At 46.0% G+C, this 26,693-nt stretch overlaps 2 protein-coding genes and 1 long non-coding RNA gene across 6 annotated transcripts in view; all 3 read left to right on the forward strand.

Annotated features, from left to right (window-relative positions):
* The window catches only part of Pa2g4 (proliferation-associated 2G4), a 10,369-nt gene extending 691 nt beyond the window's left edge, over positions 1-9,678 (forward strand). Inside the window, exons 2-14 of the mRNA XM_017802085.1 lie at positions 1,792-1,920; positions 2,186-2,291; positions 2,381-2,450; positions 2,663-2,755; positions 5,608-5,671; positions 5,911-5,989; positions 6,301-6,379; positions 6,462-6,595; positions 7,384-7,478; positions 7,610-7,737; positions 7,857-7,910; positions 8,565-8,631; positions 9,474-9,678. Coding sequence (XP_017657574.1) covers positions 1,792-1,920; positions 2,186-2,291; positions 2,381-2,450; positions 2,663-2,755; positions 5,608-5,671; positions 5,911-5,989; positions 6,301-6,379; positions 6,462-6,595; positions 7,384-7,478; positions 7,610-7,737; positions 7,857-7,910; positions 8,565-8,630 — 1,097 coding nt within the window. The 3' untranslated portion in view covers position 8,631; positions 9,474-9,678. The remainder of the gene's footprint in view (positions 1-1,791; positions 1,921-2,185; positions 2,292-2,380; positions 2,451-2,662; positions 2,756-5,607; positions 5,672-5,910; positions 5,990-6,300; positions 6,380-6,461; positions 6,596-7,383; positions 7,479-7,609; positions 7,738-7,856; positions 7,911-8,564; positions 8,632-9,473) is intronic.
* A 2,361-nt stretch (positions 9,679-12,039) lies between these two features.
* On the forward strand, positions 12,040-13,076 carry LOC103746503. The gene is made up of 4 exons (XR_607804.3): positions 12,040-12,147; positions 12,261-12,285; positions 12,573-12,595; positions 12,750-13,076. It is a non-coding gene; the product is annotated as an uncharacterized LOC103746503 (long non-coding RNA).
* A 340-nt stretch (positions 13,077-13,416) lies between these two features.
* Zc3h10 (zinc finger CCCH-type containing 10) lies at positions 13,417-17,587 on the forward strand. 4 transcript variants are annotated; one of them, XM_008848697.3, is made up of 3 exons: positions 13,417-13,514; positions 14,257-14,320; positions 15,594-17,587. In XM_008848697.3, exon 3 carries the CDS (start codon positions 15,646-15,648, stop codon positions 16,951-16,953), a length of 1,308 nt encoding a protein of 435 aa, XP_008846919.1. In that variant the 5' UTR covers positions 13,417-13,514; positions 14,257-14,320; positions 15,594-15,645; the 3' UTR covers positions 16,954-17,587. The 4 variants fall into 4 exon arrangements, with proteins under 4 accessions (XP_008846919.1, XP_008846920.1, XP_008846921.1 ...); XM_008848698.2 differs by having other exon boundaries at positions 15,597-17,583; XM_008848699.3 differs by lacking the exon at positions 13,417-13,514 and adding an exon at positions 13,922-14,064 and having other exon boundaries at positions 15,594-17,318.
* Positions 17,588-26,693: the final 9,106 nt, after the last annotated feature.

Below are 26,693 nucleotides of genomic sequence, written 5' to 3' on the forward strand. Positions count from 1 at the left end.
GGGGGGGCCCCCCCCCCCCCCCCAAGGAAGCGGCCCTTGACCCGCAGGAGCCGAGTCGGCATGTGTTGCCAGGTCCTGGTGCGATCGCAGGCTCCCCACTTCCTCCCCTACGGTGCTCAATATCAGCTTCCCCACCACGTGCTTTGCTAAAGTCTTTACTTCAGCGCTTACCCTGGTGGGGGCCCCCTTCTCCCAGTGGCCTAACTTGTGGGACCGTTGGAGGGCTCTTCTGGAGCTTCTAACTCAACTCTTGAAAATATCTGGCTTTTCTGGACGAGATTTATGACTACTGCCACCACAGTCTTTGAAGCTGGCCTTAAGTTAGGCTTCACCTTCGGTTCTTGGATTTGACAGTGTTTTCAGGTCCTGCCTTGACCCCCAACTAAAGCAAGTCTGTCGGCTGCACTGGAAGGGTGTGGAGAGGAACACTGGTTTTAGGGTTGTCACTAGCCAGGCTGCTCTTTCCCAGCAGTTGACTGCCACTCTGGGCAGATGTCTCATTTGCTATTTTCTCTTTCCAATTCACCTTTCCATTTTTAAAGGCCACTCAAGGACGTAGAAACAGCTTGTCTTGGGACTTTAAAATGGTTTTGACAGGCCAGGCATGGTGGGGCCCGCCTTTAATCCCAGCAGAGGCAGAGGCAAGCTGATCTCTGTGAAATCAAGGCCAACCTGGTCTACATAGTGAGTTCCAGGACTGTTCGGGCTACAGGGAGACCCTGTCTCAAAAAGAACAACAAAATGGTTTTGACAATACAGTTGGATGAAGGTTTTTAAGATGCCTTTGGTTAAACCTTGCTTGGTTTTTCTGGATTCCAAAGGGCACCAAAACATCTCAGAAATCAAACTTAAATTTCAGAGTGGATCCTAAGGAGGGCATATACAGAGTACTGCTTTTGTAGCACAGTGGACATTTAACATAGTACCCTTATTTTTGATTTTAGTCTTTGATATTAGTAAAATTTCTCCCTCTTAGAGTTTACAGCTTTAGGCACTTGTGACTTCAGATACCCATTTTGAAACAGGTCACATTTCCTTGATAGCTACTGAAAGCCATGAGTTCCCTGAATCTTAGGAATTGTAGATTAATTTTCCTTGGCTTATATACTTGTTTATAAGGAAATAAGTCTACATAAATTGTGATTACTAAGATCTAATTAGGGTGTCTGGGGAAGGGAAGAAGGTAACATTTAACAATGTATTAACTTAGAGTCAGCAATTCTATGTGTACCTTTCCCTTTGTCACTGACGCCTATAAATTTCTTCTCTTCTGCTTCCCATGTGCATATAGGGTGCCTTAGGGAGAGCACCCTAAAGTTTATGATTCTATCTTACATCTGTGAAAAACCCAACACCTCTGTCTGTCTCTATGTGTGTTTGTATGTGTGTGTGTGTGTGTATACCTTTGTATATTTTCAGTTGGCAAATAATTTAAAGGAGAGAAGTGAGTGTTGACTCTTTCTTGAGACATGGTCTCCCTGTAGCCCCAGCTGACCTGGAACTCTGTGTAGACCAGGCTGGCCTCAATCTCAGAGCTCCATCTACCATCAGAATGGTGGGATTAAAGGAATTCTGGGATTAAAGGTGTGTACCACCACACCCAGCTGACCTTTTTTTTTTTTAAGTATAGGAAAGGAAGGTAGAAATTATTATAGGTGGGTGGATTCCAAGACACAGAACTTTGTTTCCTCTTTCAGCCTTAGGACAATGACACTCAGGAATATTAGAAACTTGGGCAATAATTGGGTGCTAAATACATGCAGAGCTCACCTGGCCGGATTCTCTCCCCAGGGGTACTTCGATCTTTGGTGGAAGCATCAAGCTCAGGTGTGTCCGTACTGAGCCTGTGTGAGAAAGGTGATGCCATGATAATGGAAGAGACAGGGAAAATCTTCAAGAAGGAAAAGGAAATGAAGAAAGGTAAAGAAGAAAAATCCCTTCTTATCCCATACCATTGAACCCCTATTCAGTCCTCTGTTTTATTTTCATTGTAATTATGTTACCCCTACCACATCGCTATTGAGATATTTGGAAATTTGGAGTGGCAAATGGGATGGATAGTTTCTTGCCCAGTCCAAACTGAGTAAACTTAAGCAAGTCCCGAAAATAAAGTCCTTCAAATTTTCTAAGGGCAATAAGGACCCCTGAGAGAGCAAGGCAGTAAGGCTGATGATTCTTTTTACAGGTATTGCCTTTCCTACCAGCATATCGGTAAATAACTGTGTATGTCACTTCTCCCCTTTGAAGAGTGACCAGGACTATATTCTCAAGGAAGGTGACTTGGTAAAAATGTAAGGCTAAGCCATTCTAGAGCATTTGTCTTTTTCCTAAACATCTCTGCTGTGTCAGTTCCCAATGCAGTGCTCTTCTTGCCTTTCAGTGACCTCGGGGTCCATGTGGATGGCTTCATTGCCAATGTGGCTCACACATTTGTGATTGGTGTAGCTCAGGTAGGTGACATGCTTTGGACTCTGTAAGGTGATACTCAGCCATTTGCTTCTTTGCTCTGTTCTGCAGTACCACATATATTTTGAGTCCCTAGAGAAGGAAAAGTTTTCTGGTTTTGTTTTGTTTTTTCTTGTGTTCCTTGGCTGGCCTTGCATATGGGTATATAAGTGAGCTTTCTAGAAAGACACAGATTGTATTATTTTCTTATCTACAGGGGACCCAAGTGACAGGGCGGAAAGCAGATGTCATTAAGGCAGCTCACCTTTGTGCTGAAGCTGCCTTACGCCTAGTCAAACCCGGAAATCAGGTGAGATGTTTTCTTTTCCAAAGCTTGACAACCTAAAACGAGCAGCATCTATATACTTATTCTTTATGGAACAGTCAGCCTCCCTAATAGACCCCTTGGGAAACAGCTTTTTATGATTATTTACGTCTTAAGATTGGATTTCTGTAAAGATAGGGCCTAAAAGGCTAAATACTAAATTTAGCAACTAAATGTGAGTGGCAGTTGTACTTCCATGCAAGGTAATGGGATATAGACTTTTTTTTTTTTTTTTTTTTTTTTTTGGGGATTGAGGCAGGGTTTCCCTGTATTCTCAGCTGCTGACTTGGAACTATGTAGACCAGGCTGGCCTCAATCTCAGAGATCTGCATGCCTCTGCCTCCCAAGTGCTGGGATTAAGGTATACGTTGCCACACCAACTTTGTAAAGTGTAATTTAAAAATAATTTAAGGTATATAACTAACACAGGCTTAAAAACCCAACTTTTATGTGAGTTGGGCTTTAAGACAAAAGGTTACAAAATGGAAAGAGATTGTACCAGTAAATCCATAGCTGAGAAAGGCCAAGTTTTGTTCTGTACTTTGCAAAAGTAGTATTAGGAAGACTAGAGCTAGTAGAATTCTTGTGAACTAAATAGAATTAGGCATGCTAGATGGTCAAGAAACTCATTTCTCCCAAGGTTAAATTGCCAGGGGCCCACTGGAAAGCATTGTCTTTTTGTGTGATTCTTGCTGTGTGCTCTTGTTCCTTCATCATCTTCATGATTACTTTTTTTTTTTTTTTTTTTTTTTTTTTTTTTGTCTTTTTGAGACAGGGTCTCCCTATAGCCCCAGCTGTTCTGGAACTCACTGTGTAGACTGGCCTTGAACTCACAGAGCTCCGCCTGCCTCTGCCTCCCAAGTGCTGGGACTAAAGGCGTGCGCCACCACGCCCGGCCCAATTACTTACATAATTTTTACTTTAAAGTTCTGCCTTAATTTCCTTATAATGATTCCTAACTCCAGAGTTGTTTTCAAACCCTTGAATAGTACCTGGCATATAATAGGTACCAAAATTACTTTTTACTCTTTATTTTGGTTATGTGTTGTGTAATGGCTAGTATACAGCTATGTAATCAGATAGAATCCAAATACTTAACCATTCAAAAGTAATCTTATTTTCCTGGTGTTCTTGTCTCCACCCACCTCCCCTGGGATCACAGCAGGTGCCGCTACACCTTGTCAAAAGTAATCTTGAGCACAAATTTTTACTTGTAAAATGAGAAAAATAAAATTGTGCCTTATTCTTAATGACTTGTAATAATGTTGTAGATTTTATTTTGTTTTGTTTTTGAGACAGGGTCTCACTATGTAGCCCTGGCTGACCTGGAACTTCCTTTGTAGACCAGTTCACCTCCGGCTAACTCAAAAAGCTCTGCCTCTCAAATGCTGGAATTAAAGGCATACACCACTATACTTGGCAGCTGATTGTAACAATGAAATAACCATATAATGTGCTTATAGTAGCTGGCACATAAATAAATATTTAAAAAATGCTAGCTATGGCTCTTGTGGCAAAGGGGCTAAATTAGTAACTTACATGAAGATCAGATCATATTTGGAAATGACTTTTTTTTTTTTTTAATCTTTTTGAAGCAGGGTCTCCTGTAGCCCCAGCTGTCCTGGAACTCACTATATAGACCAGGCTGGCTTTGATCTCACAGAAATCCGCCTGCCTCTGCCTCCCAAGTGCTGGGACTACAGGTGTGCGCCACCACACCTGGCTCGAAAATGATTTCTTTTAAAAAAGGAAAATTAGGGCCAGCAAGATGGCTTGCTCAGTAGGTAAAGGTGTTTGCTGGCGGGCCTGCCAACCTGAGTTTGATCTGGACCCACTTGGGACTGACTCCCAGAAGTTATCCTCTGACCTCCACATGCACAGAAGTATACACATGCACAACTAACCAGTGTAAAAAAATTTAAAGAAAAAAATAAGGTTTGCTGTCCCATCTCAACAGGTGGAATGCTAAGTGTACAGGAGTGAACACTGGACTTGACACTGGAAAACTTGAGTTTATGTCAGGGTTCTCTAGTAATGCCTTGGGCAAATCAGTTAGCCTTTGTAAGGCTGTTCCATCATCTTCTGGATTGGGATATAGACCCTACTGTGTTCTTTGAGAACTGTTGTCTAGTTAGATGATCTTTATGAATGTTTTTTCTTTGCAATTTTATTTTTATGTGTATGAATGTTTTGCCTGCATATATGTAAGTTCATCACATGCATGCCGGTGCCCTTGGACGTCAGAAGGCATCGGATGCCCTGGAACTGGAATTAAGGACTGGTGTAAGCTACCATGTAGATTCTGGGCTTGAAACCTGGGTCCTCTGGAAGACCAGAAGTGCTCTTAACCTCTAAGCCATCTCTAGCCTCTATGAAAGCATTTTGAAAAATATTTTATGTGTATGAGTATACTGCCTGCATGTATGTAAGTGCACTCCGGTGCCCTTCTTCTCTGTATCCTTCCAATGTTAGTGTGTGCGAGCACTGATGAATTTTTAAAAAGTATACATGAAATTATTTTTAGTTTATAGGAATGGTGAGGTTGTGAAATGGAAAACAATGAGAATTATTGGCACTTGAAGGATGTTAGAGTACTCAGACTAATAAGTTCTTTACCATGACAGTAAGTTTGAAGGAACTTATATCTCAAGGATGGACTTGATGGGGCACACCTTTGATCCCAGCACTTGGGAGGCAGAGTCAGGCAGATCTCTGAGGTCAAAGCCATCCTGGTCTACATAGTGAGTTCCAGACCAGCTGGGGCTACAAGGAGACCCTATCTCAAAACAAAAACAAAGAACTGATATCTCACCTTTTATTTGATCTTGTACTTCTAGAACACACAAGTGACAGAAGCCTGGAACAAGGTTGCGCATTCATTTAATTGCACGCCAATAGAAGGTGAGGCCTCAGATAACAGGGTTGAAGGTCTAACAGTGAGTGGCTTAGTAGGATCAAGGGTTTAAGGGTTTTGTTCCCTTAAAGATCCATCGTGGCTCTAGCTTATACTAAACCCGAAACCATTCAATGCTCTGTTTGAAAAGTTAAACATACTGTACCATCAAATTGCTTAGGATGTTGGATTTAGAAGCTCTTGGGATTCTGGGTAGCTGATACCATAGGCCTTATCCTGTCTACAGGTATGCTGTCACACCAGTTGAAGCAGCACGTCATCGATGGGGAGAAAACCATTATACAGAATCCCACAGACCAGCAGAAGTACGTGCCAACCCCATTCTTTGCCTTTCACCATACTGTACTAGTCAAGATTTTTCCATACCCCTAGCTTGATCATGATCTTCTACTCCAAACTATTTAAGGCTACTTATTACTGTTTTGTTGTTGTTGGTGGTGGTGTGTATTGTATCTGTGTTTGTTTTTTGTTAGGGTCTCACTATCTATGTAGCCCTGGGTGGCCTGGAACATGCAATGATCCTTCTATCTCTGCCTGCGAGTGGTGGGAGTACAGGTATGTGCCATCACATCTGGCTTTCTAATTACTCTTATGGTTCTCTTTCTGTTCCCTTTAGAAAGGACCATGAAAAAGCTGAATTTGAAGTACATGAAGTTTATGCGGTAGATGTCCTTGTCAGTTCAGGAGAAGGCAAGGTAATGACATACCAGAGTTAGCAGGGAAGGTGGCTGAGGTTGTGTTCACCAGACCAAATGTGACCAGATTTAACTCTTTCAGGCCAAGGATGCAGGACAGAGAACCACCATTTACAAACGAGACCCCTCTAAACAATATGGCCTGAAAATGAAAACTTCACGTGCCTTTTTCAGTGAGGTGGAAAGGCGTTTTGATGCTATGCCCTTTACTTTAAGGTACTGTACTTAAAAGCATGAACAGGACATGAAACCAGTCTGACTCAGTTTGTACACCCAGAAACATTTTTCCCTCCCTTGGCCTCCCTCCCTCTCCTCCTGCCCAGACTTGTAGCTCCTGCATGAATGCATGTCCTCTCTCTCTCCCCATCTCCTTAATGAATGTGATATAGAGGAGCAACCCCCAGCATAATTTCTGCTAGAGGGAAGAAGTGGTTTAAAAACATACTGGAGGGCTCAGCATTTGGGAGTACTTGCTGCTCTTCCAGAGGACCTGGATTCTCTTCCAGCATCCACATGACTAGCAACCGCCCTTAACGCCAATTCTAGGGAATCTGACACCTTCTGGCTTTCATGGACATTACATGCATACACTAACACACATAGAGGCAAAACACACATACACATAAAAAATTTAAATTTAATTTTAAAAACATGCAGGAGCTGGGTGTGGTGGTAGATGTTGTGATGCCAGCACTTTAGATGCTGAGGCAGGAAGAGCAAGACTTTAAGGGTAGCATGTGCTACATTTAGCAAGACCCTGCCTTAAAAAAACAGGGCTAGTGCTGTGGCTCAGCAGGTAAAGGTTATGCAAGCCAGCTCTGGCCTAAGTTCAATCTCCAAAACCTACACAGATGAAAGGAGAAAACCGACAAAATTGTCCTGATCTCTATGCATGTTCATGCACGCGCATATGCGCGCAGGTACACACACACACACACACACACACACACACACACACACAAAAAACAATAATAAAAGAACCAATTCTGTCTCCCTCTTCCCAGAGCGTTTGAAGATGAGAAGAAGGCTCGGATGGGTGTGGTAGAGTGTGCCAAACATGAGTTGCTACAACCATTTAATGTTCTCTATGAGAAGGAGGGTGAGTCCTAAGAAGAATTTCATTTTAGGTTGTGCCCTCAAATATATGCCACCCCTTTCTCTGTAACTTCATAAAGAACTGTAAGTGCACGAAAGGAACATTTTATTCAAATGCATCTTTGTTTCCCATAGGTGAATTTGTTGCCCAGTTTAAATTTACAGTTCTACTCATGCCCAATGGCCCCATGCGGATAACCAGTGGTCCCTTTGAGCCTGACCTCTACAAGTCTGAGCTGGAGGTCCAGGATGCAGAGCTAAAGGTTGGTGAGCATGTGGCACCTATCCTGTGAATGAAAGCTCTGAAGAATTGGGATACTAAGTGTAACATTGTGTTCATTTCACATTTCTCAGAATTTGTTGCCTTCTTTCTCTTTTCCAGGCTCTTCTTCAGAGTTCTGCAAGTCGAAAAACCCAGAAAAAGAAGAAAAAGAAGGTGTGTTATGATCATCTTCTGTCAGGAAACCCTGTCATTCTATGGGCTCAGCACACTCCTGTTGTACAACTCTACCTGAACCTTGTTGTTCTATTCTACCTTTCCTAGTGGTGGTAGGCTATGATCTCACCCTCTTAACCTCTGACCCAGAACATCAAGATATTTTTTATTTTAATGACAAAAGAGTTAGAAATTGGGCTGGAGAGTTGGCTCAGCGGTTAAGAGCACTGACTGCTCTTGCAGAGGACCTGGGTTCGATTCCCAGCACCCACATGGCGGCTATGAACTGCTTTAACTCCAGTTCCAAGGGAATCTGAAGCCCACTTCTGACCTCTGAGGCAATGTACAACATGGGTGCACTCACATACATGCAGGCAATACACTCATACACATAAAAACATTTTTTGTATTTATTTTTTGGTCTTTTTGAGATATCTCCCTGTAGCCCCGCCTGTCCTGGAACGCACTATGTAGACCAGGCTGGCCTTGAACTCACAAAGATCCACCTGCATCTTCCTCCTGAGTGCTGGGATTAAAGTTCTGTGCCACCATGCCCGGCTAAAATAAAAATAATTTAAAAAAAAAAAGATTTTTTAAAAAAGGAGTTAGAAATTGATGAGTCTTTTTTCCTCTCTGTTTGGTTTTAAAATGTAGGCCTCCAAGACTGCAGAGAATGCTACCAGTGGGGAAACACTAGAAGAGAATGAAGCTGGGGACTGAGGTGGGTCCCATATCCCCAGCTTGTCATTCCTGCCTCGTCCCCTTTCCCACCACACCCCAGGCTCTGAAGTGCAGTTCGTCTTCTCCACCCAAGACCATCAGCAGAGTGGGGCCTCCCTGCCCTCCCAGTCCCCCAGCCCACCCCTTTCCAGCAAAAAAAAAAAAAAAACAGCTCCAACTGACTCTGGTCGTGGGAGGCCAGGCTTCCCAGCCACCGAAAACTACTTCAAATAGAAAAAAAGAAATTGAATAATAAAATCAGGAGTCAAAATCCATCGTCTTCAGGCCCCTCTTTAAGCCTTTTCTACTCCTCTGCTTGGTCAAGGTTTGTAGCCCAACAACAGAACAGGGAGGAGCCTAAATTAGCCTCTACCACTAAAACCTCAGCTGAAATTTTTTATACCACTCTGATATCAGCATTTTCTCATCTTTTAGGGAGGGGGTGATTTTCTGTTTCCCACTGACCTCAAGTGTTTAATCTCCCCTCAAAAGACCTGTGTAGATTTTTTTATTCATGACTATTCCAGATTCCTCATATGATCTAGGGTATCTAGTTAGGCCCCTCCCATTTTCAGAAGCTCAAGTCTCCATCTGTGAAGAGATTCTTGTCTGTCAAATGGATCCTCATTTGTAAACCTTTTAAGTCATTTTTCTGCAGGATCCCTCCATCCCCCATTTTCACAAAGTTGTAAAGAAGTAAATCCATCTCAACTATGTCTGTCTTTGGAATAGTGGGTTTTCCCTCTTTCCATCTTAAAAGAACCTAAACTGGAAGTTTCATTGTGGTTTTTTTTTTTTTTTTTTGTTCCTTGTTTGAAATATTTGACCTCCCTCCCTTGAAAGAAAAACCAAGAACCAGAGGAGTAGACTGAAGAAACAACTGGCTTTCTGAAGCTGTGGACTTGGATTGGATAACTTGCTGGGGGTTTGTAGAGAAAGGTTATAAATTTCAATACCTCTGGCATGCTGTCCCAAGGAACCAAGGCTCCCACTAATTTATGAGGTTTTTAATGACATGGCATTAAAATAAACTTGGTTTTGCTCATAATGTTACGCCTTTGGCTTTTTGTTTTCCGGTTTGTTTTTTTCCTTTGGTCTTTTTGAGACAGGGTCTCCTTGTAGCCCAACTGGCCTGGATTTGCTATGGAGACCAGGCTGGCCTCGAACTCACAGAGATCCGCCTGCCTCTACCTCCTGAGTGTTGGAATTATAGGCAGGCACCACCATGCCCAGCTGTTTTCCTCTCTTTTTAATGGTGGTGGTGAGTGAGAACAAACCTGGGTCCTTAAACATTCCAAACAATTACTCTCATCACGGCTATATCTTCCACAGCCCTTCCCTGTTGCTCTTGAGGAAGTTGGGTAGGGTCATTAAAAACTCAAGAAAGGTATTGTCTGAAGCTACAGTACATAGCCTGGAATTTTGATAAGTACAAAAACACTGCTGACACTGGTTAGTATATAACGTGTAGGCTAACTGGGGCTACAGGGAAACCTTGTCTCAAAAAGACTATAAAAATGGCAAAAATTCGATCAAGTTTGTGGTTTTTTTGCCTTTTTGAGACGGTCTCCCTGTAGCCCCAGCTGTCCTGGAACTTGCTATGTAAACCAGGCTCGAACCTCAACAAAGATCCGCCCACCTCTGCCTCCCAACTGCTGGGATTAAAAGCATGCGCCACCACGCCCTGCAAGATTTTTTTAAAATCTTAATTCTGTGTCAAACTAGGTTTCAGTGCCAGTCTGAGTTTGGGCCATATTTGTCTTACATCTGAGTCAAAGCTGGAGATGTACTAAATGACATACATACAGTACAAAGTAGGTTTGGTTTTCCTGAGCTCTTGAGGTAGCCTTTATGGCCTTTATTGTCACACTCATGGTAAATAGTTCTCTGGCCTCAGCCCCTCCAGTGTTGGTATTCCAGATATATGGCAACATACCAGAATGGCTTAGTGGGGATGATTAAGGGAGGCTGTAACCACATGAGGACAGAGAAGATGTAAGAAACCTAAAACTTCCTCAAATTTTCTACAAATGTGAAACAAAAACCAGATTCCCTCATAGAGTTTATATAAACTTAATCCTGGTGGATTTGTAAAATAAATTTTGAGACACCTAGCCCAGGCTATTAAATAAGTGTTATGGTTTTTATTTTATTTTTAAACTGCTGGGGTTGTTATGGGCCAGATGATAAGTAGGCTTGCTTTGCATGCTATGAAGTCCTGAGTTGAATCCCCAGTACCACCTGTAATCTCAGCACTTGGGAAAAGTTCAGTCATTCTTAACCTACCTAGCAAATCTGAGACCAGCCTGGGACACAAGAGACTCAAAAATCAACCCTTCAAGAGGGGCCAGGAGGCTGAGGCAAGAGAATCTTGGAGTTCAGGCCAGTTTAATTTAGCCAACTCTTGTCTGATAGAAATCCCTGCCTGAAGGTTGTTCTCTGATCTCCACAGGTACAGATATACAATAAATAGATAAAACTTATGGGGAGGTGTGGTAGATTACTAGGATATTTGTGAGACCTTAGTTTTAACTCCCAATTCCACAGAAAATTAAAAGTTCAATAAATTTTGCTTTTAATTTCAGCACTTGGGAGACAGGCAGGCAGATCTCTGAGTTCAAGCCTGGTCTACACAGTGAGTTACAGGGAGACCCCGTCTCAAAAAGACAAAAAGAAAATTTAAGGGCCAGGCATCTTGGCACTTAGGAAGCAGAGGTAGGTGGATCTCTAAAATCAAGGACAACCTGGTTGGTCTAGTAGGCCAGCTAGGGCTACTAGGAGACCCTGTTTCAAAAACAAATGTTAAACTGGGTTTGGTAGCTCGGCCTTTAATCCCAGCACAGAGGCTTCCAGGCACAGGCTCATACAAACGTGCCTCACAACACATCTTCCGGGCGTGGTGGTGCACGCCTTTAATCCCAGCATTTGAAGGCAGAGGCTGGCGGATCTCTTGAGTTAGAGGCCAATCTGGTCTGAATAGCGAGACCCTGTGTCGAAAAACAACAAAAAACCCCACCGTGACGTCCTTTCGTTGCATGACAATTTTTCTAGCTTGCCACTTTATATGTCCCATGTCTGAAATTTTAGGACCTTTGAAGTTCTGAGACAGTATTTACAAGATAGTTTAGCTCGGAAAATAGCCAAAGCAATGAAAAATCAGGAATTCTAATACGGGGGCACACCTATTCGTAATAACATGGAGGTATTTACCAAGAAACTGCAAATCCCAAAAAGCAGTGAGGGGAAGTACGGAAGTCATTGTCAAAATCCGCGCATAATGGAAATAGGTGTTCAGGCTGAAGTAATACGACGTCCTTATAACTGACCAAAGAGAAGGTGGGCCCCAATAACTAGAGCTCAAAACATTGTTTCCTAGTAGCCGGAAGTCACCGCTACTCGCTTGAGCAGCCCCGCCCCTAGGGAGGGAGGGCTAAGAGGAAGTGACGACGCTGAGCGCATCATTAAATAGCAATAGGAGGAACGCCGCGCTCTCTCGGCCCTAGCGCCATCTTCCTTGGTGAGTTTTAGTGTTCCCTGCGTCGCGGTCGGAGCACAATCCGTTGACATCTGCCCTCCACATTTGCGTCTTCACAACTAACTTAACGGTAACCTCTTTCTCTTTCCCCGCAGAAACTCCTGCGCTATGAGAGCGAAGGTGAGTGGTTCTTGAGTGGTGAGCTTGGGAAGGAGGCGGCGGCGATGCGGGCTAAAAGCCCGCCATGGTTCCGCGACCCCTGACTCCCGCAGGTGCTCGAGTGGAGTACTTAGGGACGGTCAGCATGGTTTAGTGGAGAAGCGGAGGAGGCCGCGCTCGAACCCTGGAGGGGAGAGGGAGAGGATGGGATTGGGAAAACGGAATAGGGGCGATGGCCCCAAAACGTGTTGTTGCTAACGCTAATCTATCTTAATTTTCTTGAAATTCTCACGTGATCGGGTCGGTAGTGGAGGAAGAAACGAATGCGCAGGTATGTTTAAGGTTGCCCGCGCAGGTGGGTGGTGGTGGTACACCTTGGAAAAAGCCGGGAAGTGGTGATCGAAGCAGGAAGGCACGAAACGGTAGGACCGTAGTGCACAATCCGTCACGGTGCGGAGGGCAAACAGCTGTTGTGTGCTTTCCAGGCTGAAGCGCAAGAGAAGAAAGATGAGGCAGAGGTCCAAGTAAAAGGCTGTGCACGCACGGAAGCCGTGGGAGCAGATGCATGGAGTGCCGGAGCCCGGGACGCTGGTGCACACTGTCGACTGGGCTGCTGGCGAGAATTCGTCTCGATGCACCTGTAACTTCATCGATCGTCAAGACCACGGCCCTTCGTACCACCCAAGCAAGCAGTCCCTGCGGCCCTCCGCCCTGGACCTGTGGCATTCTGGACTAGTTCTGTTCTCACTTATGGCGGAGTGTAACCGTGTACAATAAATCATCCCTTTTGCTGTCTCAGCTGAAGAAGCAAATCGCAGTCTGTTCGGTGTTTCTTTCCAGCTGCAGTGGGTGGGGAGTCCCGTCGGTCTGGTTTGATCCGTGCTATGGAGGATGTCAACCCGCGTGGGCAGTAGCTTGGGTGGGTCTGGCCCGAGTTGGCTGTGGTCGCCAGATTTGTTCCTAGGTTCGCGCGCTATGCGCACCGCCCCTACCAATTTTGCAGTCCACGACGTAAAGGTTACGCTGCAGGGTTTTTAGATACGGTTGGGTAGTGTTGCCATGGCGACGCGCGAGGCTTGCTGGGAGCTTCCTGCTGCTACTCGCACGCCCCGTGCACCATAGAGTGTGGTTCCGGGTCTGGTTGCTAGAGCGTCCCTTCCGCAGGAAGCGGAAGACTGATAGGGTGGGCGGCCCTTTGTCGAAGCTAGAGGACCGGCAGGCGGCAGCAGCAACTACGGCGGCGGCGGCAGGTGAGGGAGGCGGGAGACTTAGGTGGAGGCCGCGCCCGGAGGGGAGGAGTCGGGGCTGGCTCCGCGGCCGGGCTCTGCCGGTCCACGCGAGGCCCCCAGGGCGGACCTAGCTCGCCTCACTCCCTGGACAGAGCCCCTTTTCTGACTGACCCCGCCGGGCGAGCAAACGCCAGCTCCGTGACGTCACAGCCCTGCCCATCCCCTCAGCCTAATGTCACCCGGTCCCCCTCGGCGCTCCGGGGGTGCTGCCGGGGCGTCCTATCCGCCTGGTCCGCAGCCGACTGCCGGCGCCGCTGCGCGGAGCCTGCGAGCTGGACTTGGAGGGAAACTCCCAGGACTTTTCGAGAACTCTAGGGTGCCGGGAGCCGTCGTAATCACCGCCCCCAGTTCTAATCTCGCCATCCCACTGCACTGTCAGATGTTGCCCTTGTCCGGCTTTCGGGTCGGCAATCCGAACCCCGACCCTTGGTCGGACTCTGATCCCTGCATCCTCCTTCATCCCTCGTTCACGGAGAACTGGGTTTTCAGCACCCTGTCCCAGCCTTTACGGGTTTGTCCTGACCGTTTCTTATCCTTGTTAATGGGGACTTCTCTCTTTGACAGGTGAAGTTCATTTTAATTTAAGGGAATCTTGAAAGCCGCAGAGCGCTGCCGTTTTGTCAGAATTCATTCCTATTTATGAAAACAACCCTCTATTCCTTCTTCCACCAAGTCTCTGGTTTTTGTTTTGTTTCTTGTTCAGAACCCAGCAGTGATGTGGAGGTGGAGACCCACAGGAGCCCCGGACTTCACCTGAGCTACCTCAGGTATCAATTCTGGGAGAATTCGGTGGGGAACAGTATCATAGTCAATTATCTGCTTACGGTGGGATTTGCATCTCCTTCAGGTTTTGATAGATGGCATTTATTATTCACCTGGTCATTTTAGTAAAAGTTCATCACCTCTTTCCCACGTGTTTATTTCATTCTGGGCCTGCTCCTTTCTCGTGTACAGATTCTTGGTGTTCCTCAGACCTCTGATCTGGTCACTCATGTTAGAGAAATCTAAAGGCAAAGTCAAGGCAATGGGGTGTGGAGTGGGATAGGTCAGTGCCTTGGAAATGGGGAAAGATATTCTTATGCCTGAAGGGAAACAGTAAACTTTTCCTACTTGAACGGCAGGGGGAGCCTGAACACTACTTAAAAAAACCTGTGGGATATCAGACACGTGGTAGCAGGGACTCCTGGTCTTGCTGGGGTGGAGAGAAGGGAGGGCTAGAATTAGGGCTGTGGACTGACTGACATGCCAGAGCTCTCTTGGGAAACAGGAGACTTAAAAAGCTTTTATAGAGTCTATAAATAAAGATCTTTATGAGGTGCGGAGTAGTGTGGTTTGATACTAGTGGGATCTTCTCATGGAGAGGTGGGTGAGAGTGAGGAAAGGTCAGTGTTCCTATAAAATCAACTCCCTCCCACCTTGATCTTTCCACAGTTTTGTCCTGAGGAAGTAGAGATTCCATCTTAGAATTTCTTTCCTTGAAGTGGAGGGGTTTGAGTGTGGTATGGGCTAAGAGAAAATACCAAATATCGGGTTTAAAGACCAGCAAGCTGGTGACACTAATACATAGAAACCTTGGCTAAAGTCCCATGGGAGAGAGATTAGGGAAATTTTATCACTGGTGTGTAGCCCTTTAGCCACAAGTTGTCAGAGCTAAGTAGCTCATCTTCGAGCACTTTTCCCAGCCTGCTCACATACCAACACACCAGTTTTTATTTCTCTTCCACACTTCAATAAGAAGGGAAGGTAAAAATCTATCACTGTGCTCTCCCTGCCCCCTCCTTGGCTGATCATCATTAGTAAGATGCAGTGGCTTCATCCCAACTCCCCTCCTCCGTTAGCCAGGCAAGTGTGAATCACCCTGACCAAGACCAGGTGCACAAAGGCGTGGGCGGGACTTCTGGCAAGGCAGTCAGTGTAGCTAGAATTCTCTTCCCTCAGATCCATCTCCAAAGTCATAGCCCCACAGGACTGCCCGCTGTATAGTCAAGAACAGTGGGATCTCTCTGGAGGACTCCTGTTTGACCCAGTTCTTTTCTTTAGCAGTCACCAAGGGTGGCAAGAAAAAGAAGAAAGCCCTGAGTTGGGGACCAGGATGCCTGACCGGGACAACTATGCCAACGGCACTGGGAACAGCGGTGGAGGCCCTGGAGGTGGTGGCAGTGAGGAGGCCAGTGGGACGGGGACAGGCAGTGGGGGGGCCACCTCAGATGCCATCTGTAGAGACTTCCTGAGGAATGTGTGCAAGCGAGGCAAGCGTTGTCGATACCGCCACCCAGACATGAGCGAAGTATCTAACTTGGGAGTGAGCAAAAATGAATTTATCTTCTGCCATGACTTCCAGAACAAGGAGTGTAGCCGCCCAAACTGCCGTTTCATCCATGGCTCAAAGGAGGATGAGGATGGCTATAAGAAGACAGGAGAGCTTCCTCCGCGACTGAAGCAAAAAGTGGCAGCTGGGTTGGGTCTTTCACCCGCCGACCTACCCAATGGCAAGGAAGAGGTCCCTATTTGCCGTGACTTCCTCAAAGGTGACTGTCAGAGAGGAAGCAAGTGCAAGTTCCGTCACCTTCAACGAGATTTTGAGTTTGATGCTCGAGGTGGAGGAGGCACTGGAGGTGGGGGCTCAACAGGCTCCGTTCCCCCAGGACGACGCCATGATCTCTATGATATCTATGACCTTCCTGACAGGGGTTTTGAGGACCATGAACCAGGCCCCAAGCGCCGGCGAGGTGGATGCTGCCCTCCTGATGGCCCCCATTTTGAGTCCTATGAATATAACTTGGCTCCGCCCCGAGGGGTAGAATGCAGACTGCTAGAGGAGGAGAATGCCATGCTCAGGAAACGTGTGGAGGAGCTAAAGAAGCAGGTCAGCAACTTGCTGGCCACCAATGAGGTACTTCTGGAACAAAATGCCCAATTCCGAAATCAGGCCAAGGTCATGACCCTGAGCTCCACTGCACCAGCAACTGAGCAAACTCTGGCCCCCACTGTGGGCACTGTCGCCACCTTTAACCATGGCATTGCCCAGACTCACACTACTCTCAGCAGCCAGGCCCTACAGCCTCGTCCTGTGTCCCAGCAAGAACTTGTGGCCCCTGCAGGTGCTCCAGCTGCTCCCCCAACTAATGCTGCACCTCCTGCAGCTCCACCGCCCCCACCCCCACACTTGAACCCAGAGATCACGCCACTGTCAGCTGCTCTGGCTCAAACAATTGCCCAGGGGATGGCACCTCCACCTGTCTCCATGGCCCCTGTAGCTGTGTCTGTGGCTCCCGTAGCTCCTGTGGCTGTGTCGATGGCGCAGCCCTTGGCAGGAATCACAATGAGCCACACTACCACTCCCATGGTGACTTACCCCATTGCTTCCCAGAGCATGCGCATCACAGCCATGCCACACTGAAGGGGCTAATGGATGATCCCCTGGTATGGCCTCTCCTGGCTGGGAACAAAGCGCCCTCCCCACTTGCCTAGCCCTCCCAGACTCTGTCCAAAGGGCCCCCTCAGGAACGAGGACAAGAGACTATAAGGAACGTACTTCCTAGGAGCTTTTCCTGAGGCAAGTTGGGTTGGTGTGTTCTCTTATCTCCCCTTTAAGAGGGTCTTGTCCTTCCTTCAGGCCTCGCTCAGTGGAGCCTTACACAGGAGATCAGACTGAAGCCAGCAGACAGAAAGGACTAAGGGGCTGTGTTCTCTAATAGGAAGATGGGGCCATCCCTGATCTTGTCTTCACTTGTGAGCAACACAGGTTCCAGCACTGCACTGGTTTGGGAAGAAAAAGATACCCCACCAGAGGGAGAGCCAGGAAAGACTGGGAAGTGGATGGTCAGGAGAGAAGGCCTTATGCGAGTTTTCAGATGATTTGGGGCCCAGCTGGATTGGATAAAACAGGAATTGCTCCTGGGCCCCTGGGAAGGCCAGGACCATAGTACTCCAACCCAAAGACCAGGGGAGCATTCACTTACCTAGCTTGGCCTGGAAATCTGTAGGGCAGGGCCCACTACTTTCCAAAGAAATAAAAGATTATTTTTTACAAATGAAGAAAGTGAAAATTTGCTTAGGGTATTCTTTGTGGAAAATGGGAATATAAAGTTGATCTCATGCTGACAATAGGGTGAAGACCTCTCATAGCTTGGGTGAGTTGGGTGGATGCCAGTGATAAAGGGTAGAGACTTAAAATGATCAGATGGGGCCTTGGGGAAGGCACTTTGTGGGATAAATGAATTGGAGCCACCTAGTCTAGTTTAAAAATAGTCCCATCTGCTTCTGGTCTCTGTCTGCATGTGCTGTTCCCAGGTTGCCTTAGTAACCAGGGCTTTTAGGGTCATTTAGGGGGGCAGGTAGTAAAGAGGGTTATGTGCTGAGAAATGAGGCTGGAGTGTTATGGCGTTGACAGATACTTCCTTATTCAAACAGAGCAGGCCAGGTGGTGTTGCCTCTCCCAGTTGTTGATGGCAGTTTATGTCCCGAGCCAGCCCTTCTTCAGGGCCAGTGCTTGAAGCCATCCAGGCTTAAGTGCAAGGAGAAGGCAGATGTGGTAGCACACCTGTAATCCCAGCACTAGGGAAGTGGCTGGGGTGGGAGTGGGGGTGGTCAGAAATTCAAGGTTAGCTCCAGCTACAGTAGGAGTTTGAGGCCAGTTTGGGTTTTTATGAGACCTTGTCTCAAAAAAAAAAAAGGAAGTTCCAGGAACACAAATCTAGGTTTAATCCCTTTCTTTGTCTCTACATAGGACCAGAGGTTTTAAGCCAGTCAAGGATCATTAAGGCCTGGGCCTCAAGCACAAAATTTTGGTTCCTCCTCAGTTTATGGCTAATGTAGGATAAATTATTCAGGTGTCTAAAGGGGCAGCAGTTTGGTTTAGAATGTGGTACTGAGCTGTTTGCTCCAGTTATCAGTCTCTTGGTTCTCTTGCCTGGTTGGTCACTCAGGTTCCACACCTGGGATTATAGACGGGGCACTAGATACATGGCCATTCACCAAAAAGGAATTAAAACAACATCAGAAAAACAAAATGGAGGCTGTCACATGCCTATAGTTCCAACCACTTGGGAGGCTGGAAAGAGGAACACTTGAACCCAGGACTTGGAGACCAGTGTTAGCAACACAGGGATGTTTCGATCTCAAAAAAGGGAATGCCATTTCTCCAGCCCAGTGGTACACACCATTAATCTCAGCATCTATGGGGCAGAAGGAGATGGATCTCTTTTAAGTTCAAGACCAGTCTGGTCTACATAGCAAATTGCATTCTAACAGGACCACACTTAAAAAGTGGGTAAATTGGGCCTGTGAAATGGCTCAGCGGGTAAACAGCTGCCACCAAGCCTGATGACCTGTGATAGAACAGGACCAACTCCCTCAAGTTGTCCCCTAACCAGGAGCCATGGTATGTACAAGCCCACACAAATACACATGCATGTAAAATAAAAATTTTTTTAGGGCCGGGTGTGGTGGCGCATGCCTGTAGTCCCAGCACTTGGGATGCAGAGGCAGGCGGATCTCTGTGAGATCCGTGAGAACAGCTGGGGCTACAGGGAGACCCTGTCTCAAAACTACTGAAAAAAATATTTTTTTTAAAGGCGGGGTGGGGGGGGGAAGCTGGAGAGATGGCTCAGTGGTTAAAAACACTGTTCTTGGAGAAGACCTGGGTTCAAATCCCAGCACCCACATGGCAACTAACAATTGTCTGTAACTCCAGTTCCAGGGGATCTGATGGCCTCTTCTGTCCTCCTTGGGCATTGCATGAAACAGGTGCACTTACCTACATGCAGGCAATACACACACATAAGAATAATAAAATATTTTTTTTAAAAAAAGGGGTAAAATGTTGCTTATGGGTTTTAGAAACATCTTGATAATGTTTGCTTTATGGCACAATTCTGGATATTAAAGATGGTTTATGAGCAGAGGAATGTGATTACAGATACCAATATAAATTCTCAAATTCTACCTTTGTTTTTTTTTTTTTTAAGCCAGGTATCTATAATGAAGTGAATTTAGCAACTGTGGATATTAGATAGCTTATATTAATGCACTGTGGCTAAAGATAACCAGGATTATATCTGTAGTTGGCAAGGTGAGTTTAATGTTCATTGCAGTGGAGGGGAGAGCATACCATTGGGATTCTGAGTGTATCTCAGCACAAAAGTGTCAGAACTTATACAGGGAGCCGGAGATGGCTCAGCACTTAAGAATACTGGTTGCTCTTGCAGAGGACCTGGGTTTGGTTCCCAGCACCCACATGATGGCTAACAACTGTCCATAACTGCAGTTCCAGGGGATTTGAGGTGCTCTTCTGACCTCCGTGGGCACTGTGTACACATGGTATACTTATGTACATGCAGGCAAAAAGTCATACACATAAAATGAAATTTTAAAAAACGTTATTAAAACTGTAGGTCTGGGGCTGGAGAGATGGCTCAGCAGTTAAGAACACAGGTTGTTCTTGCAGAAGACCCAGGTTGAAATCCCAGCACCCATATGGCAGCTAACAACTGTTACTCCAGTCCAGAGGAATGTGACAGCCTCCTCTGACCATCGTGGGCATTGCACGATACAGGTGCACCTACCTACATGCAGGCAATACACATGCATAAAATAAAAAAATAAAATATTTTTTTAAAATGTAGGGCAGATCTCTGTGAGTCCGAGGCCAGCCTGGTCTACATAGCAAGTTCCAGGTCAGCTGGGGGTACAGGGAAACCCTGTCTCAAATAGACCACAAAAAAAAAAATATATATATATATATATATATTCTCCAATTTAAGGGCTAAGGGTCAAGTTCATAGAGTGCTTGCTGGCATGGGTAAGGATCTGGATTCAAACTCAACATTGAAATAGAAGGGAAAAATTTTTGTCAGCACTAACACAAGGAGCTACTAAGTAAAAAAGTGTTCATGATTTGGATTGATTAAAACACTACATCTGGGCTGGAGAGATGGATCAGTGGTTAAAAATACTTGCTGCTCTTACAGAAGACCCAGGTTCATTTTCCAGGACTCACATGGTGGCTAACAACTATCCATAACGCTAGTTCCAGGGAATTCAACACCACCTTCTGGCCTCTGCAGGCATTGTATGACAGGCGTGCACTTACGTATATATAGGCAAAACATTTATACACATAATAAATAATTTTTAAAAACTGCATCTGCCAAACATCAGGGTGCATATACCTGTAAACTCAGCACTTGAGAGGTGAAGGAAGGAGGATCAAGAGTTCAAGACCAGGACTGGAGAGATGGCTCAGTGGTTAAGGGCACTGCTGCTCTTCCAGAGGGCATAGGTTTGATTCCCAGCACCCACATGGCAGCTATCATACTTACCTCCAATTCTAGAGGGCCCAACACCCTCTCCTGGTCTCTGAGGGCACTGAATGACATGGGTGCACTTACATTCAGGCAAAACTCTCGTAAAACAAAAATTTTAAAGTTTTTTTTTGGTCTTTTTGAGACGGTCTCCCTGTAGCCCCAGCTGTCCTGGAACTCACTATTTAGACCAGGCTGGCCTTGAACTCACAGAGATCCACCTGCCTCTGCCTCCCGAGTGCTGGGATTAAAGGCGTGCACCACCACACCCAGCTAAAAACTCTTTTAAAAAGAGTTCAAACCAGTTGTACTGGCCCACTACATATTTGAAGAGGCAGAGGCAGGAGGATCATGAGTTTAAGTCCAGTCTGGGCTACATATTTAATAAAACTGGGGAAGTGTATAACAAGCCACAACCTTAGTTGAGGAACTATTGGCAGCTGACCACTGCTGGGTGAGGGAGAGTGAATCTTCTTTAAGGAAGTGATACTAGATAGGCTGCCCAGGCTCCAGTGAATGCACTCACACCTAGGGACACCTGGGGACACAAACTTGACTCAGTAGGCCTTAACATATATGACAGAATGCATGAAATATGGTGGGGGGGGCCTGTGGGGGGATGCAGATAGGGGAGAGATCTAAATATGATTAAGGTGTATCTCATGAAAAGCATAAAAATTCAATTAAAAATATTTTTTTAAAAAGTTCAAGTCCAGCCAGCCGTGGTGGTGCAAGACTTTAATCCCAGCACTCGGGAGGCAGAGGCAGGCGGATCTCTTGAGTTCAAGGCCAGCCTGGTCTACATAGTGAGTTCCAGGACAGCTGGGGCTACAGGGATACCCTATCTCAAAAAGACCAAAAAAAAAGGGGCTGCCAAGAGGGTTCAGTGGATGAAGGGCCTTGCTCCCAAGCCTGGCAACATGAGTTCAAGCCCTGGCACACACATTGTGGGAAGAAAAGAACCAACTCCCCAAAATTGTCCTATGTCTTCCACATGTATATGGCCACCAGGCATGCACATGACACATACACACTGATATACATAAAATAAATATTGAATACACACACACACACATACACACACCAACAAGTTCAGCAGGTTAAGGCACTGCTACCAACCTGGTGACCTGATGACCTGAGTTCAGTCCCCAGGATCCACATGGTGGAAGGAGAGAACTGATTCCTGCAAGTTGTCCTCTGACTTCCAACAAATGTACCATAGCATGGGCACACTCACACCCACAAAATACCAGTTCCAGGGAATCCAAAACCCTCTTCTGACCTCCTTGAGTACTACATGGTGGACTTACATGCAGGCAATACACTCATACACATAAAAATAATAAAATATTGTCCAGGTGTGGTGGCACATGCCTTTAATCCCAGCATTCCTGAGGCAGAGGCAGGCGGATCTCTGTGAGTTCAAGGCCAGCCTGGTCTACATAGTGAGCTCCAGGACACCTGAGCTATCTCTCCAGGCCCTGCTTTTCAATTTTTACTAAGCATACTTTAAGGTTTTTTTTTTTTTTTTTCGGTCTTTTTTTGTAACACAGGGTCTCCCTGTAGCCCCAGCTGGCCTGGAACTCACTATGTAGACCAGGCTGGCCTTGAACTCATAGAAATCTGCCTACCTTTGCCTCCCAAGTGCTGTGACTACAGGCATGTGCCACCAAGCCCAGTCAAAATTTTATTTATTTTTATGTGTATAAGTGTTTTTCTGCATGTATGTACATGTCCCACATGTGTGCAATGCCCACAGAGTTCAGAAGAGGGTGTCAGAGAACTCTGGAACTGGAGTTATAGATGGTTGTGAGCCATTATGTGCTGGGAACCAAACCCAGATCCTCTGCAAGAGCAGCAAGTGCTCTTAACCACTAAGCCATTTCTCTAGCCCTTCTAAATGTAATTTTAATCATTTTTAAAAAGCAGTTATGAAGATATCTATTGGATTTCCCTTTAGCCTCCAATCAGCGTTGGAGAGATGGCTCAGCAGTTAAGAGTGCTTGAAGAAGACCCAAGTTCAGTTTCCAGCAACCCAAGTCAGGTATAACTTCAGCTCCCCTCTGACACCCTCTTTGACCTCTGTGCTCACATGCACATATATACACAGAGACACAGAATTGGAAGTAAAAGAGATTTATTTATTTACTTTCTTATGTCTGTGTGGTATGTACACTTGCATGTGTGCACTAATGTACACACATGGAGACCAGGATGGGATATCAGGTGTTCTCTATTACTCGGGCCAGAAGATGTCACCCTCCTCTATCACTCTTTGCCTATTCCTTCGAGGCAGGGTCTTTCCTTGAATCTGGGGCTCACATTTTTGTGGTTAGGCTGTAAGCTAGCAAGCCCCACTGAGCCTCCTGTCTCTGGCCCCTTGGAGCTGGGTTAACACGTATGTGCAGGCACCCAGCTTATCTGTTATCTGGATGTTGTGATCTGAACTCTGGTCCTCACAATTGTGCAGTAAGTGTTCAACCACTGAGCCATCTCTCCACTTTCCTAGATGTAGGTTTTTAAAGATCACTGACAAACCAGAAGGATAAATGAAAAAAAAAAAAGCCAAGCTAACTAAACAATCATCAAATAATCTGTAAGAGAAGGCTGAAGGGAAATCCAACAGATGTCTTCATTTGTTTGAAAGGTTACCTAGCCAGTCATGGTGGTGTACACATATAATCAGAGTTACTCAGGAGGTTGAGGCAGGAGGACTGTCAAATTGGAGGTCAGCCTGGAAAACTTGTCTCAAAATAAAAATAAAAAACAGAATAGGGACTGGTCATGGTGGTACACACCTTTAATTCCAGCATTCAGGAGGCAGAGGCAGGCAGATCTCTGTGAGTTAGACTAGTTTAGTCTACATAGTGAGTTCTAGGACAACCAGGGCTACATAGTGAAATCCTGTCTCAAAAAAATAAATAAAGGAAAAAGTGGGGGTCTGAACAGATGGCTCAGCAGTTAAGAACACTTACTACTTTTCCAGAGGACCCGAGTTCAGTTCCCAGCACCTACAGGGCAGCTAACATCTGTCCTTAACTCCAGTTCCAGGGGCTCTCAAATCCTTTTCTGGCCTCCATGGGCACCAGGCACACATGTGGTGCACTTACAATACATGCAGTCAAAACACTGATACACATAAATAAAAGAAAAAAAAGAAAAAAAGATACACATTAAAAAAGGGGGGGGGCTGGAGAGATGGCTCAACAGTTGGGAACACTGACTGTTCTTACAGAAGACCTGAATTTGAATCCCAGCACCCACATGGCAGCTAACAACTGTCTGTAACTCCAGTCCCAGGGGAGCCGACAGCCACTTACCTACATGCAGGCAATACATGCATACACATAAAATAAAAATAAATATAACTGGACATGGTGACATACACCTTTAATCCAAGCACTCGGGAGGCAGAGGCAGGCGGATCTCTGGGAGTTCGAGGCCAGCCTGGTCTCCATAGCGAATCCAGGCCAGCGGGGGCTAGAGGGAGACCCTGTCTCAAAAAGACCAAATAGCAGTTAAGAGCACTAACTGCTCTTGCAGAGGACCCATGTTCAATTCCCAGCACCCACATGGTGGCTAAAAACCAACCTTAACTCCAGTTCCAGAGGAATCCGAAGCCCTCTTCTGACCTCCATGGCATTGCACTACATGGGCACACTCACATACATGCAAGCAATACACTCATACACATTAAAAAAATTTTTTTAAAGGGGCTGGAGAGATGGCCCAGCAGCATTGGCTGCTCTTGCAGAGGACTTGGGTTTGGTTCCCACATGGCAGCTAAAAACTGTCTCTATAACTTCCAGGGGATCTGATGCCATCTTCTGACCTCTATGGGCATTGCACAACATGGGTGCACTTACATACATGCAGGCAATACACTCATACAAAATATTTCTTTTAAAGAAAAAGAGCATGATACCATGCCCCCCCACACCAACTCAAGTGCTGTCTAGGGATAAGAGTCCTTTTGTTCTTCACTGTTCCAAGGAGCAGAATTGGGGGAAACATCCAGAAATCATGGAGAGGTTCATTGTTTGTATAAATGTAAGGAAGATCTTCTAGAAAACTGTCCTTGTCATTCCTCAGGGTATACTGGGATGCCTGAGGGTGGGAAGCGGAAGGAAGTGAGCCTTCTCTCAGGTCCTTTGAAGCCCTAAGACTTAATGACTCACATTTCTAGTCAGCTGCATGTAGGGGAGGGAGATTTAGGCAGCTGAATGGATTGTGCAGTGGATGGGACTGGGGATGTTGGGTGGGAAGGCAGAATCTCTAACCCATTGAGGCCGGTGATAAGGAAGTCCAGGTTGCCCAGGATCTTGGTGCAGTTCACAAATCCATCGATGTTGCTCGAGTCCACAGTCTGGAAGCGGCTCCCAGAGCCTGTCCCCTCACAGGCTACAAACACAAAAGATGTGCGAGGATCACACAAAGCTCTGGATTCAATTCAGTACTGAGAAAAAAAAATGGGTGGGGTGGGGGCTGCCCATTCAGGAAGGTCTGTGTTGTTGCACATGGACATGGAGTTCTAGAATGACACCAAATGTTTATCTAGTGTCATATAAGGACAGTGTAGTACCTGGTTGTTCACATACAGTACTTCACTGACGTGGTACTGCTCTACTTATTTTGTTGGTTTGATATTTTTATTCTGCCTCGAGTTTATTTGTAGAAACAGCACAGGACTCTAGCCATATGCTAACAGTGCATGTTGGGGGCTGGGGATCCTCACTAGTCCATCTTCACATTGGCAGTTAGGGGTCTGGGCACCTTTGGGAACCTGGGAAGAAGCTGATGCCTAGGCCTGAGTCAGATCTGCAGCCTTGGCCTTGCTTTGGGTCTTGGCCTGTGGTCGGCAGAGCCTGCATCTGCTGTACATGTAGCCATGCACTGACTCTCAAGTTGCCCACTATTTGTATCTTCCAGAACTTTCTTGTGCATCTTGGAAAAACACGTGTTCCTCGGGAGCTTGGTGTTGACTGCCTTAAGAGAGTCATATTATAGGGCTGGGCGTGGTAGCGCACACCTTTAATCCCAGCAGTCGGGAGGCAGAGGCAGGCGGATCTCTGTGAGTTCAAAAAATTTTATTTTTTTTTATGTGTATGAATGTTTTGCTTGTGTTTATGTTAGTGCACCCATGTCATGAAATGCTCATGGTGGTCAGAAAGTGTCGGGTCTCCTGGAACTGGAGTTCTGAATGGTTGTTAGTTGCTATGTAGGTGCTGGGTACTGAACCCAGATCCTCTGAAGAGTAGCCAGTGCTCTTAACCTTGAGCCATCTCTCCAGCCCCAATTTTTTAATTAATTAATTTATTTATTTATTATTTTTTATTTTTTGGTCTTTTTGAGACAGGGTTTTTTGAGACAGGATCTCTCTGTAGACTCAGCTGTCCTGGAACTCACCATGTAGACCAGGCTGGCCTTGAACTCACAGAGATCCTCGTCTCTGCCTCCCAAGTGCTAGGATTAAAGGCATGCGCCACCACGCCGGGCCAAGTTTGTGTATTTGAATCAGCTTAGGACTCCAGACTTTGGACCAAGAAGCCTTTGTGAGGGAACCGACACTGATTCTAGCCACTCCAACAGCTATCAAAGTGCCTGAAAACACTCTGGCTGGCCAGAAACTTGCTATGTAAATTGGGCTGGCCTTGAACTCACAGAGATCTGCCTGCTTCTACCTCCCAAGTGCTAAGATCTTTTTTTTTGGTCCTTTTTTGAGACAGGGTCTCTCTGTAGCCCCAGCTGGCCTGGAACTCACTATGTAGACCAGGCTGGCCTTGAACTCACAGAGATCTGCCTGCCTCTGCCTCCTGAGACTACAGGCCTGCGCCAC

This window comes from Nannospalax galili, unplaced genomic scaffold (assembly GCF_000622305.1).
Source record: "Nannospalax galili isolate Female #2095 unplaced genomic scaffold, S.galili_v1.0 scaffold2124, whole genome shotgun sequence".
NCBI lineage: Eukaryota > Metazoa > Chordata > Mammalia > Rodentia > Spalacidae > Nannospalax > Nannospalax galili.